At 49.8% G+C, this 13,982-nt stretch overlaps 3 protein-coding genes across 3 annotated transcripts; 1 reads left to right on the forward strand and 2 right to left on the reverse strand.

Annotated features, from left to right (window-relative positions):
• Positions 1–982: 982 nt before the first annotated feature.
• BO85DRAFT_445334 (VIT1/CCC1 transporter family protein) lies at positions 983–2,229 on the forward strand. Its single transcript, XM_025659240.1, has 3 exons — positions 983–1,265; positions 1,319–1,655; positions 1,708–2,229. Exons 1-3 carry the CDS (start codon positions 1,199–1,201, stop codon positions 2,213–2,215), a joined length of 912 nt encoding a protein of 303 aa, XP_025519853.1. The 5' UTR covers positions 983–1,198; the 3' UTR covers positions 2,216–2,229.
• A 64-nt stretch (positions 2,230–2,293) lies between these two features.
• BO85DRAFT_412704 (uncharacterized protein) lies at positions 2,294–8,716 on the reverse strand. Its single transcript, XM_025657579.1, has 4 exons — positions 7,698–8,716; positions 6,948–7,585; positions 6,824–6,881; positions 2,294–2,935 (listed from the first exon to the last, which is right to left on the reverse strand). Exons 1-4 carry the CDS (start codon positions 8,341–8,343, stop codon positions 2,406–2,408), a joined length of 1,872 nt encoding a protein of 623 aa, XP_025519854.1. The 5' UTR covers positions 8,344–8,716; the 3' UTR covers positions 2,294–2,405.
• Positions 8,717–9,620: 904 nt separating this feature from the next.
• On the reverse strand, positions 9,621–12,350 carry BO85DRAFT_364063 (putative C6 transcription factor; the record flags this gene model as incomplete). The annotated part of the gene is made up of 4 exons (XM_025655682.1): positions 9,621–10,701; positions 10,766–11,528; positions 11,585–12,083; positions 12,204–12,350. The coding sequence occupies 4 exons, from the start codon at positions 12,348–12,350 to the stop codon at positions 9,621–9,623; spliced, it is 2,490 nt and encodes an 829-aa protein (XP_025519855.1).
• Positions 12,351–13,982: the final 1,632 nt, after the last annotated feature.

Below are 13,982 nucleotides of genomic sequence, written 5' to 3' on the forward strand. Positions count from 1 at the left end.
ATAGATGTCTTCTTTCTTGTTTCCAGAATCCCATATCAGGGGCTGCGGTGCGAGCTAAGTAAGCTTACTCCACTGGTAATGAAGCATCGCAAACTTAATGACCTAAACCCGAGATAATAGTGGGCGCTCTTGCTGATCGCGGCCTTCGGCTCAGACCTGCCCTCGGTCGAAGGCGGGTCAGAACGTTTAGTGATCTTCGTTAGGTGGATTCAATGATATTCAGGGCGAAATTCCAAATATTGAGAGTGTCTCAACGCTCATCTGTATAGTTTTTCTGAGGAATAAGCCCAAGTTAGCAGTCAGACGAGAGATGCCTGGCGGATCCTCGGTCTCTCTCCAAGATTTCCCTCAATTCCAGCCATGGAACGTATAGCCCGAACCGGCAAGCTCCATTACAGTGATTGTCGGAAGACTGGCTCCATCGAAGCCAAGCTCCATGGACACGGCACAGCTATGAAGGCGAAACCCCTAAAACAGATCGCCCTTCAACTTACGTCAATTTGCTCAGCAGTGCAGCAACAACAGACAAGTGCACAATGCTACACAGCGTGCCGCGTCTCACCCTGAAAATTTCAGACTGGTGTTGAGCATTGGCCTCCTGGTCAGATATTAGCTGCATCGCCACACCTACTTTGCTGGTGAATTCGGTGTATTCCCCCTCTCGGACTGCTCTCAATCCGCATCGGAGACCGACAAGTCTGCATCCGAGTGCGTAATCGAGCAGCCACCTTGCTGCATCTGGCCAGTCAGTGTCCTGGTAAATGTCAGCGGTGCTTTGTGAAAGCCAATCAATACCGGTGTATTGGCTTAACCCCGAGGGGCTGCTGGAGCTTTGCGCCGAGATCTACACCCGCTGACAATTACGCCGCTTGTGATTGGCCCGCGCCAAGGCAGCCTGGAAGGGTCTGGAGAACAATCAGAAAAAGTCGATTCTGGCTGCCACAGGGGGACTTTTCTTATAAATATCAGTGCTTCCAGAAGATTTTTCTTCTAGCTGAAACCGTCATCCAGATCAACTTCTTGGAATCGATAAAGCTTCTTTCTATCACGCCTGGACTTTGTTTGTCTCGTCCAGCTTCGCCGCCTCTCGAGAATCCCTCAGCCTTACCGGAATTGTTAAGAGGGTCTAGATTCGGCCACCGACTCCGGCTTCTGACGTCAGGCCTGAGGCAGCCCGCAGCAGCCCAGTCAATCTACAATGGCGCTATTATTTCTGAAGCAGAAGCTCTTCCCGAGCGAAAAGCAAAAACAGGCCCTTCCATATGGTATGCTCGCCTACCAATGGATAATGCAATACGAGCTGGACTGACCAAACCAGGCAAACCACTGCTTTCCAATGAAGATTCCGATGCTCTGCCGACCGAGCAAGACCTCGAAGCTCAACGGTCTTACTCTACCTTCCGCGCCTCATCTCCCGTTTCCGACACCGACAGCACCGCCGCCAGCACGAGCAGTTCGCGATCTCGAATCAACCCACGCATCGTATCCGATGCCATTCTAGGTTTATCAGATGGCTTGACGGTACCGTTTGCACTGAGTGCTGGTCTCTCGGCGCTGGGAAACACTAAAGTCGTTGTGCTTGGTGGTTTGGCCGAATTGACCGCGGGTGCCATTTCTATGGGCCTGGGAGGATATGTCGGTGCGAAGAGCGAAGCGTGAGTTCCCCACTCGACTCTGTATCTCTCAATCAATCCTAACAGCAAACAGTGAATCTTACGAAACCACCGTTCGTGAAGCAAAAGAACTCATCGACACATCACCAGCCGAAACAAGCTCCATCGTCCAGTCCATCTTCGCTTCCTACCGTCTCCCCGAAGATGTCATCAACCAGATTAACATGTCCCTCCACTCCTCTGAAGACCGCCTTCTCGACTTCCTGGTCAGCTTTCACCACAAGGAATCCGAGCCTGACTGCAACCAGGCCTGGATCTCCGCCATCACACTCGCGCTGGGCTACTTCGTCGGTGGTTTCATCCCGCTCATCCCATACTTCATCGTCGACCAAGTGATCGTGGCCTTGTACATGAGCATCGGAGTTATGGCAATCACGCTGCTGGCCTTCGGATACATCAAGACATGTGTGGTGCGCGGCTGGTCCGGGCGCGACAACGTTGTCGCAGGCATCAAGGGAGGAATACAAATGTGTTTCGTGGGCGGAGTAGCAGCCGGAGCAGCGATTGCCTTGGTCCGGTTGATCGACACCGGCGGAGCGTAATCTCCCAACTCCAAAAGTTAACCATCCCATTATCTCATGCCATAACGACTGTACATTAATAGATACCACGACCACCATTCCATAGAGCGGCTCTTTGACCACAAAACAAATTCCAACTAATATATATATCCAAAAATACGTATTCACAAAGTAACAGTCCTATATTAAACAAATAGATATGGACTGGAATCTAACCCATCAAAGCCTCCTTGACCAATTCATTGGCCTCTTCCCCCATCTGCAACTCCAATGCCAAACCCCTCCCCCGTTCCGACATCTTTCCCCAGGTCTTTCTCAAGATCTCCACCACCTTCTTCCTCTCATAGTTTTCTTTGAACTTTTCAAATTGATCATCCAAAAACACCAAACACGCCACATCCTCCAGAATCTGTGCCTCCGCATCCTCCCCTCCCTTCAATCCTTCCTTGCGAATCAACCGGCCCACGCGCTCCGCTTCCGCCTCCCCAATGCCACTCTCCAGACACACCTGCACCGCTATCTCAGCCTGGCGACGCGCCACCGCCGTCCGCCAGGAATAATACCCTACTTTACCATCGGGGTAAGTACTGCGGGGTACTTCCCAGCGCTTGAGGTGCTGGGCGCGGATAGCGAGCTGAAGGGTCGGGGAGGGATCCGGGGTGTGTTTGTATAGGTAGCTGGTCATTTTCTCGGCGTAGTGTAGTTCGTAAGGGATGTCGGTGTTGGAGACTTTCGTGGGGTCTTCGGAGTGAAGGGCGTCGATTCGAGTGAGGGCGGTTGTGAGGGGGTCCATCTTGAGCTTCTTATTATGGTAGGCAGTTGGATCGGGAGGGTAAGTCGTGATTGTGTGGTTATAAACTTGGTTATATATATGGTATATATATAGGAGATATAAAAAGGTTGGATTCGTACAGGGAGTAATCTGTAGAGAAACGCTGTAAGTTAGGTTATGATATATCGATTTATGCGATTCCGACCTCGGGGTTGCCTTCGCGGTTCGGTGCACTTGCATCAAATACCGGCTGCGGGATTGGCTGGCGGGTCGGCATTTGGGTGGGTTCGATTCCTTTCTGGGTTATGTGAGGGTGGGTGGGGGGATGCTGATAAGCGATAAGGAAGTACACCCCACATGTTGGGTTGGGTTTTGGTGAGTTTAATATGCAGTCATTAAGGTATAGTATATGTGGTAGATGCAGGGCTGGAGGAGAGTCCGCGGAGATGTAGCTGTTTTTAGGGCATAGAATAGTTATGTTGTTTCTTTGTGTAATCGTATTCCGATGCTCTGGGTTCTAAGCTTTTACCTACCCTTTTGAATGCATGCATATGTTTGGTAGACATAGTGCTAGCTGATTAATGAAAGTGATGTTGATGCGCAGAGAGGATATAAGAGCTTGTCTTATTTTCATGATCCGAAGAGCCGGGAGTTCACACATAATTTGGTAGGATGAAACTCTATATGCATCTTTGTTGCTCTGTGGTAGATACTCATGTGCTCTTATGATTATTCTCGAAGCTAGTGTATACGAAGGGAGTCTCACTGAAATCATACCTAAGCGAAAAGCCTAAAATATACTCTCTGGACAGTAAGTTGTTAGCAGCATACCTCTCGGTCTGTCTGGTATCGGAGTCAAGACCTAAGTTGCCTGGCGGTTAAGGCACTCCTGCCACTGTATGGAACAGTGCCGCTATATCATAAAACATAGAGTATCTATGCTTAACAGTGTCAATAATTTGACTGAACACTAAAATCTAATGCTATAACAAAAAGACAGCTCACACTAGTATTCGTGTATAATGTATAGGCGAAGCATGAGATGACTGATTGCAGGTATCATCGTCGTGTTAAGCAAGCCCCAGTAGCTACCACAGCAAACATTCCTACTACTCCTACCTCCCGGCCGTCTGCCATGTTATGCCTAGATTTCATGGCTACAAAGCAGTCCTAAAAGGCCATCTTCTCATCGACAATGTACACCGCTGAGACAGAGAGCCAATTATTCTTGCAAGTCAAGATGCCACTATCCATTAGTACAGAAAAGCGGGATATGATCAGCCGGCCAACCTTCTACAGTCATCTTCTATCTACACTTCGTACTGCGTAATTCACCTTTCACCTTCATACCAACAGTGTCACGGACTCTCTTAATAGCTGCGGGGTTATACACAAGGTGGGTACTTAATCTAATTTAGAGATGTGGCAAAGTCCAATAATAGTCTGGTTCATCACATCAACCCCGCTTCCACTGCGGATCTTGATATCACGGATGAAGCGAGGATATGCTACAAGATTCAGCTTCCGGAGCTTCCGATTGCAATTCGGAAATACGGATTGATTGATCTTCATCTTTCAAACAATCGGTACAAACGAGCGGTAGTTTTGACAGGCGTATCAACCTCGGCATCGAACAACACAGGGTCTATAAACACCCCAAATCAATATGATGCAACTGCTACTGCGTGCGGGGGGTGTATCCCATCACGGATATAACCTCACTCTATGATTGCAACAGACCAGAGCATTGCATATACAGTACGAGTTCTATATAAAATCTCACACATCCCATTCTATCCCAACAACAAAACCACCCCAATATAACAACTAACACCCTCAATACCCCCCCAATTACATCCAACAATGATCCAAACCCACCACCACACCTCCACCCCCAAAGGCCTCTCCTCCATAACCACCCTCCTCACCACCCCTAACGCATCCCTCCTCATCGACCCTCCCTTCCTCCTCACAGACGCCGAATCCACCATCCACTGGATAAAATCCCTAACACCCCACGCCCCCTCCGCCATCTTCCTCACCCACCACCACCCAGACCACTTCTTCTCCGCGAATCCCATCCTAGCCGCGTTTCCCAACGCCAAATTCTACGCCGCCCCCTACGTCTGCTCCCGCATCAACGCCGAATACGACCAGAAAGTCAAATACTGGCCGACGGTGCTCGGGTCGGACGCCGTTCCCGCTAAGCCCCGCAAGCCGGACCCGTACTTGTCCAGCTTCTTCATGCTGGAGGGGAGTCCCGTTGTGCTGTTGGGTCCGGTGCAGGGTGATTGTGTGGATCAGACGGTTTTCTGGATTCCGGAGTGTAGGACGGTGGTTGCCGGTGATGTTGTGTTTGGGAGGAGTGTGCATGTTTGGTTTGTTTCCCCCCTGCTCCCTTCTCTGGAATCCACTTCCAGTTCTTTACATTGTTGGATAAGGTTTCGGAAGGGGTTATTCTGGACGAGAGTTATTGGCTGGCTTATATTATCTATCTACCTATCTATCTATCTACATTCTGATCTTACATCTACTTATGAACATATAACTATACTATAGGGTCGAAGAACTCGAATCCCCCGCTCTCGTACACGCATGGCTCAAAACCCTCGACATGATCGACCATCTACACCCAATGAAAATCATCCCGGGTCATATGGAAGCAGGATGGGAATTGGACGTCAAGGCGGATCTAGAGCACACGAGACGCTATCTACGCCTGTTTGCGGAGAAAGTCGTCTATGCTTCTGGCAGTGGGGGCAGTGGTAGCAGCAGCAGCAGCAGCAAACCTTCCGTGCAGGAGCTATATGATACCTTCAAAGAGGCGTTTCCTGAGTGTCGGCAGAATCTGGATTTCTTTCTAGGACATATGGCGAATCGGTTTGGAGAGGGAGGGAGAGTATGGGAGGAGAATCGGCATGAGGATGTTGGGAGGAGGACTTTGGAGGAGTTGAATGGGTATTGGTTTGGGTGATTCCTTTTTTTCTTTTTCTTTCTTTCTTTCTTTCTTTCTTTCTTTCTTTTTTTTTTCTTCTTCTCTCTGATGCAATTCTCTACTTGGTATAGAGGGTGGTGTTGGGTAGACAGTATGGATTTGTATCTACTGGTAGCAAGGGGGTGTACATATGGGTGAGGGTGGGTGTCAAGGGAATTACTGCAGTGGTTTGCTTCTATGCTTCCAGCTCTTATTTATTATCCATGATGGGACTGAACTACCCACGTTTAACGTAGATGTCATTCCTATCCATCTAGTATTGTATCACACAAGCATCGTCGATGCTAAGCTAGAATCCTGTACTGTCACGCCCAAGCAATCCGCCGCACATCAACAGACTCGAAAAAAAGAAATACATGCTCTTCCAGTGGCGGCCGACGGTCCATCTGGCACAAGAGAGAAGAAAAGCTCAAAAGCTGGCATCGGAGTCTGTCGACATGGCCAGCAGTAAACACAGCGAAAAGAAAATTGTCATTACAACTCCAGCTCCCTGTCAATCAGGAAGCACATAGACAGAATAGAGTGCAAGCAAAGAAACAGGCAAAAACCGTGCCGCAACAGATCATGGCTCCTCCAACGCCGTCCCATTGTGAAAGCCGGGTATATCCAGCACCGTGATGCAAAATTTGTACGGAGAATTAACAGATATGGCGAGGACATGACCATGGGTCTGCTGAATCTGTCCAGCAACTCACAATGCCAGACACAGATCCAACAGAGTCTAGCCCTCACCTTTAGAACAAGGACCCTATGCATGAAGCAAAGCCAAGAAGGCAGAGAAAAGAAACGAACAAGCCACAAAGCTTTTCATCCCATCAGGTTTCCGTCCCGTTCGTTTACCTGGCCCCGATCCCAAACATACCAACCCCGTAACTTCCACCTCGGTCAGGTAGAGGGGTAGATATCTTCGAAACGTGGTCCTTTTCGAAAAATAAGCGAATGTGATCAGTATGTTAGAATGCCAGTTCACCGTCCGAACGCCCTACCTTCTTCCGTTTTTTCTTCCCCATGCCTTCACTGTTTGAATAAAATGCCCCATCGTCATCGTCGTCTGCGTAACCTTCGCCGTATCCAACAAAGCTATTGTCGTCGTAATGCCGTTTACGTCCCCTGCTGGGCCGGGCTCGCTCTTGGTCCGAAACAGGCGCTGGGGTTCCATTCGGTTGGGAAATCCGGACTCCATTGGGAGGGGGTGCGACGCCCTTTTTGCTGGCGTCGCCACCGGCGTGTTTAGATGGCTTCTCGTGGCCCAGAACATCTTCCCAATACTCATTGTTCGGTACCGTACCAGGCTCCATTTTCATGGCCCTCATCTGCAAGTTATGCAGCGCAGAGTCCATGTCCGCTACCTTGATCTCCTTCCCGAACACCTTCTGGTTTTGCCATTCTTCCTCTGGCCACATGGTCATGTGCCTAAGGCTGCCGGGCGCACCAGGCTCAGTCTTCACTGGCTTGTTCCTCCCTGCGAGTCCCAAGCCCTTCAGTTTTCCTTCATAAGATTTCCTAAGCCTGTTGATCTTCTCGCCCGTTACAGGATCCATCCGAGCAACAGACTTTGCCACTGGACCTAATCCGTAGAGTGAGATGAGATCTAGCGACGGATCCGGTCCAGTCGCAATATGGGCTGTACGTTCATAAAGCCACATGTGTTAACAAAGCTCAATCCAGAAATGAGGTGGGAGAGAGTGCATTGCAAATTGTGGCAACAGCCATGCCAAGGACTGGGGAGCTCTTACAGCTTTTGCAAACATGAAAGGCAGACGAAAAGTTCTTCTGCAGGGATTCCAAGCTTGGCTCACTGCGACTGGATGAAGCCGGCGCCTCACTATCGATATCCATAGCGTCGCCTCCGTTGTTCGCAGCAAAATCGCGGACTCCAACTTCCATATTTATACCTTCTGTATGCCGGTCATGATCTGTCCGTCTGTGTTCCGCCTGCTGTATGGCCGCGGCATTCATATTCGCTGCTCGCGCACCAGTGTCTGGAGCTGCCGAGCCCATTGGCTTATCTGTATGTTCAGAATCATCGAAGGAAGTCGCACCCGGGAAGTGCCCGCTCACGCTGCTGGCCGGCGTCGGAAACGAATTCGCCGTACCTACCGTCGGTTGTTGCGAGGCTTGAGTGGACATCGGAGCGGAAGACGGGGGTGATGAGAGAGTTGCGGATTGAGAGGTCGCCTGGTTAGGTGATGCTTGCGAGGATACAAAGTTGGTGGCATAGTTCTGGGCGCTTACCGACATCAACGGAGGTGATGTCGGAGTCTGTGGAATTCGATCGGACAAGGGAGCTGGCAACTGGTTCTGCTTGAGAGCTCCTGCGGCGGGAGACGATGGTGATGGAGGTCCTACTCGAAATGATGCCGAGGAGGCGCGATCAGACATCGAGGACGGAGTGCAGGGTGACGAAAGAGGAGGTTGGCCTAAGCCTGGGCAGCCCGAGCCTCGCGAAAGGGAGACCTGAATCGAAGATCTTCAACACAGCAGCAGATCACAGCAGATTCAGACTAGTATCAAGACGAGGATATGGGGAGAAACGCCGGTCGAGGTGCGCTCAAGCGGGCGAGCAGGACGTTCCACGACCGTCTTAAAAGTCACACATTCCAATGAAGCGACACAGCACTGAGGTGAAATATCGAACAGCACCAGGTAGTGAAGAATAGACCAGCGAAAGAGTGAATGGCGTGGTCTGTGGGTTAGGTCGAATTCTGGCGGGGTGGGTAGAAGTTCGAGAAAGCGCTGGGATGGGAAACCCTTGGTCCGCAACTGGAGGAGAAACGGACGGCGAGATGTTGGATGACGGCAAGAGCCCCGGGATGGGCACGTGACGCGCCCTCATTTCTTCGATCTTCCCTCTTTCGGCCTCCGCGCCCGTATTTCGGTATCAATACGCGCTAACAATACCGATACTCGGGCGTATTGTCGGGTAAGATACGGAGTATGCATCGGTAACGGACATTCCCTCTTTTTCTTCCCTCACTCTTTCTTGTCTTTCTAGACCAGGTCAACTAACTACCTGCTTACCGTATTCGCCCTGTTGGCCATCGCAGGTTTGGCCATCTAGACATTTTTCCCCGTGGATGTGATCTATGTTTGCCACGACACGCATGGGCACAAAGCGCCTTACTAGCGGCTCTCATACCCCCCTGTTGGGCGCTGGCCTAAACCAGGAGAGAAAATAGTGGCAGAGCACCGCCCCTCGGAAAGTATTACCTGGGGTTATTGCATAGTTTCACCCGAAAATTTCCTTGCTTCTAGAACCATAACTACACTTGACCCATCTATAGAATATGCAGTTGACCTGCCTGAGGTGAGAGGGCTTTGTGGCCACTCTTTGACCCCTAAGCCATGTCAACACCTAAAGACAAAATAAAATAAGCTTATACTCTTCTACCAAAACCATTGATTGAACCCTTGAATCCCGAACTAGTGATCGGAACCGACTCGCTCCAAACACCCAGATGAACCTCATCAAATTCCCAACACGATGACCCTTGGGTATATTGAGATCCATAAATCCAAAAATATTATGGTAACACAATAAGAAGAAACGAACCAGATGAAGATGGCCCGTACAAAGAAAGCTCAAGAAACACGCTGATATGACTGAATCAAGAAGAGCGAGACGCTCTCATAGAAAGCTTTCAAAAACCATCCACATGTCACGATTGGTAGAATGTTGCAGATTCTTGCACTAATAACTGCGCCGAAACGTCAGGAATGTTGTCTTCTAACGTTTCCATCAGCTCCATCTGCTCCTGGTGGCTGAGCGTCCTTCCTCGCCACGGGGGCATGGGGTAAGCGCCATTGGTGTATTGGGAATATTGATCTCCTATCGTCTCGATCCAGTTCATGGGATCGACCGTCGCGTCGACATAGGCTAGATGACTAGCCGTCGTGGACGCTAAATTGAAATTGGGATCCCAGCCTGGCAAGCCCGGAACGACGGATGGGAAAGAATTGTATGGAGTTGTCGGGTCGAACGATAAGTCTGCGTAGGAAGGTGTCGGTACATTGTAGGATTGGGGGGAACTGAATGAGGGTTGTGTGGTGGTTGATACGGATTGCGGAGTGAGTTGAGCATCCCAGGATGGGTGCTGCGCGGCCTTCAGTGATTCAGTGGCAATAGGTGATGAGGTCGACCCCTGGGAGAAGGAGAATGAGGGGTCTGCAGAAGGTCCCCTCGAAAATGTGCCACCCGATACGCTGCTTTCGGGGATTGAAGAATTCGCTGCGCGAGCTCCATGTGAGGGGAATGATGCCGACGTACTTGCAGGGCTAGAGACGGATAGCGGTGTCGTGACATCCTGCGAAGATGACGGAGTTGCATGATTAGACGGCGAATGGACGACGAAAGACTCTTCGGTAGCATATGCGCGAAGGCAAGCAGCAACCAGGCTCCTATAGAGTACCAAGGCCGATTCAACACCAGGCCATCTCTGTGCAGCAAGAACAATAGCCTCCAGGGCCACGCCGAGGTGACCTTTGACTTCGTCAATAGGGTGTTCTCTGCGAATGTCAGGATAAGAGAGAGACCAGAGGATAGTGTTCAAGGCCATGAAAAGTGACTGGGTGAAAATCCATGTCAAATCAACGGATCCTGTTGCGATTTGTTCTCTCTGCATTGCTACGTTGAATACGGACGCATCATAGCACTTTCGCGCAGCCTCAACGGAAGGCTCCGGCACTTGGGGCGAAGGCCGGAACATAAAGACAATCATCGTGTTTCGTCTTCCATGAAACCTATTGAAAGCCACATAAAGATAAGCACCCAGAAACAAAGAAGCTAGTCGGAACTTGTCCTTACCATTTTTGACTCAAGCCACTACCCCCATCATTTTTGGGACACGAAGCTACCCAGTAATCGATCTTCTGAAGCATTTGCGAAAACCACGGGTCTTGATCGTCGACTGGTACATCGCGCTTATTCAGGTAGAGCGTCCGTCGAATCTCTGCCTGGAGCAGCCGCATCTTCAGGAAGTGAATAGCTATGCACTTGGGTAGGATTATTTTCGCTCCTGGTAGGAAGCCATCCGCAGTGATATACTTGTCCTCCACCGGCTCGAAGAACTTGACGTTGATGTGATCGTGACAAACGGAGTAGCAATTCGGGCGACCAAGGCTATGGGAAAGACCGTACTCCATGGATATGACAATCCAGAACAGTCTTCTTCGCATATCAATCTCTAGAGGGTCCAAGGTCTGCCCGCTGGGAGATTGAGTAATGGTCGCTTCATCGGTAAGCCCTAAGTCTTGACATAACTTGACTGCCATTCCTACGACCCAATATGCCGCTGTCCTTGTTGGCGTGAGCATGGAGTATTGAGCAATCAGGGCAAGGCATTGCAAAGATCGAAGGTCCATTCGTTTTAACGACGGTTCCAAGTACGGCAGCGCCGCAAGGTAATAACTGTCCGCCAAGCCTGCGTAAACAGTGCTCATCTTTTGCATACTGATGGCTATCACCATGCGTAATTGAAAATTATGGCAGGGATCATTAGACCCGTTAAGCACCTCTTCGGCTTCTTCGCGGAAGGTAGGCTCGTGCAAGGTCGGAAGCATTGCCTGGGCTAAACGGCAAGTCAACCATGACTGTACAGCTGCATAGGATAGAATGCGAACGTACCCTTGACTACAAAGACATCAATAAGTCTGTATGTTATGTGTCTTGGTGGTAAAGTAGGCTGCGGCGTCGAACTGATCATGGGATACACCTTTGACGTTGGCTTGGAGCTCTCTTGTGCAAAGGCATCTTTTATCTCCTGCGCTGTCATTTCAGGAACGACGTCTTTGATGCTTTTGGAATCTGTATTTTGCTTGGCCAGTTCCATAACGAGGCGCGTGATCGCAATACCGCTGGACGGTCCCAAATATCTCGACTCGTCATTCTCCTTGAAGCGAATGCGACCTGCCCCGCGCACCATGAGCTCCGCGTCCGCTGCATGTTGAAACTGTCTCTCGACTTCAGCAAGCTCGCTCTCTAACCGACGAGCTTTCTCTCGGAGTGAGACAATATGATCCCTTGATAATGTCCTTTGAGACGCCGAATCGTAAAAGACACACTTGGCGTTGACGCGTTCGCATGGTGAGCATCGAGGGATTCCGGGATCACACCTAGATTTACGCTGTATAAGAGTTAGAATCTTCTTGTTTTCGAGCCAGCGAGATAAATCAAGGAGTACATGGTAGAGAACGCGGAATCACGTATAAACAAAGTCAGCGATAGAGTAAGAGACACTACGTACATGTCTGCACCGCGTACAAGCAGTCAACGTATGCGCAATCCGGCTATCAGGGGTATGAACAGACGGCTCTGATATTGTTGATGGAGAGTCCGACCAGGGGTTGGTGAATTGTGGGCGGGAGCTTGAGGAGTTTAAATGTGTGGCCATTGTGGTATGTCGTGCAGGAGCACCCCTATATTAGGTTGACCGAAGGTTTGCAAGTTTAGCCGAAAGAATCATCAACGTTGCATTCTATGTATCGCATAAAGCCTTAAAAAATGGGGAAGCTTTTGAGAGGTCTGATCCGAGCGTCAGGCACACGCGACTGTGGAAATTTGAAGGGGCACTTGAGGAACGAGCACGTTCGACATGTTCAGGGTTCGCTCTGACATGCACCAGCTGCTAGGAGTAGGCGGGCAATACCTGCACAGATCTAGGGGTGGGGGGTCTTGTACAGGTTGAAGAGCTCAGCTAGCACCTCACACGAATTCCAACTCACGGTACCCGTTCAGACATTGACAAGAAACACAAGATATGCAGTTGCGAATTTGAAATGGGGCGCAAAGGAGGGGGTGAGGTGGAAACTGAAGTGAAGCAGGCCTCGGTCCACCTCCCGCCTGGATCGACGGCACGCTAAAGAGCGCCCCGATGACCGACCGTCGCACTTACCAGGACTACGGCCACCCACAGCTGCCCCTTGCGAACACTGGCCTCGAAATTGACGGGTGGGACAAATTCCACCCCGGTGGGCCTCTTTCTCCCCCTCCCCTCTCCTCCGTACCGGATAATTTTCTGAATGGAAATGATGGCTTCGCGATCCGTAAGTCAGTCAGATTATTTTGAATTTCCGGTGGCTGTGAGAAAAATAGAGAGGGAGAGCTTATAGTAGGTCGGAAGTTTCACAGACACGAGGATACATATACTGATGACCTAGCACATAAGTAAAAAAAAGTATGCATAACCTTTCTCGGGGATCTGCGGTGGCGGATGATCTAGTATCAATTACTACTGGGGTTCCTCTAATAATTTGGGAAGGGGGCAGTAGCAGTAGTAAATTACCAGTACTACCTATCTAGTACTATCAACTAGTTAGTCTCAGTCCTTTTCGAAGGTGAGTCTGTAAGAAATAACACTGTAGGAGCCTTGAAGTCATTGAACTAGATGAGCCGCGCTCTTCGAGTACGCACAAAAATGAATAGTGTGGATGAGGTAACTATCGAAGAGATAGCCATCACAACTCTCGAGATAGTAAGCCTTACATCGGTTGGTTGCCTGCTTTGGTCGTACATGGCATCGATACTACTACTTACTGCCATGACATAAGTACTACGGAGTAAATTCTGTCCTTTCTTTGTCAGTCCTAATTTCTCAGCAATAGTAAGTCCCTTGGCAAGTCTACTCGTCAACACTCTTTGCATAGTTGTAGTTCGGACCAGAGCCGACAAGTCTACCAACATATTATGGGGAGCCTCCAGAGGAATTCCGCGGGATTAAAATCCAGAGAGTCTAGCCCCCTTTGGGAGATATGGTAGATGGCATTCAAGATTAACATGCCATGGATGCAGAGTCGCGAAAATGAAGAAAGAGGCGAAGAGGATCTTAACGCCATGGTCGGAACCGGTTTGTTGGTTCATCTGATCCAAGCTTCGGAAAGCTATCCCAAAAGGGTATATGGGTAAGCACGGGCGGGTGTCTGCAAATGCCTCTAATGAGTTAGAACTTCTGCTAGTAATTTGTGTTGATCAACTACTAGTTAGTAGTCACTACCGTCATGATTGATTTTCTGACTGAGGACTTCGA

This window comes from Aspergillus piperis (genome assembly GCF_003184755.1).
Source record: "Aspergillus piperis CBS 112811 unplaced genomic scaffold BO85scaffold_2, whole genome shotgun sequence".
NCBI lineage: Eukaryota > Fungi > Ascomycota > Eurotiomycetes > Eurotiales > Aspergillaceae > Aspergillus > Aspergillus piperis.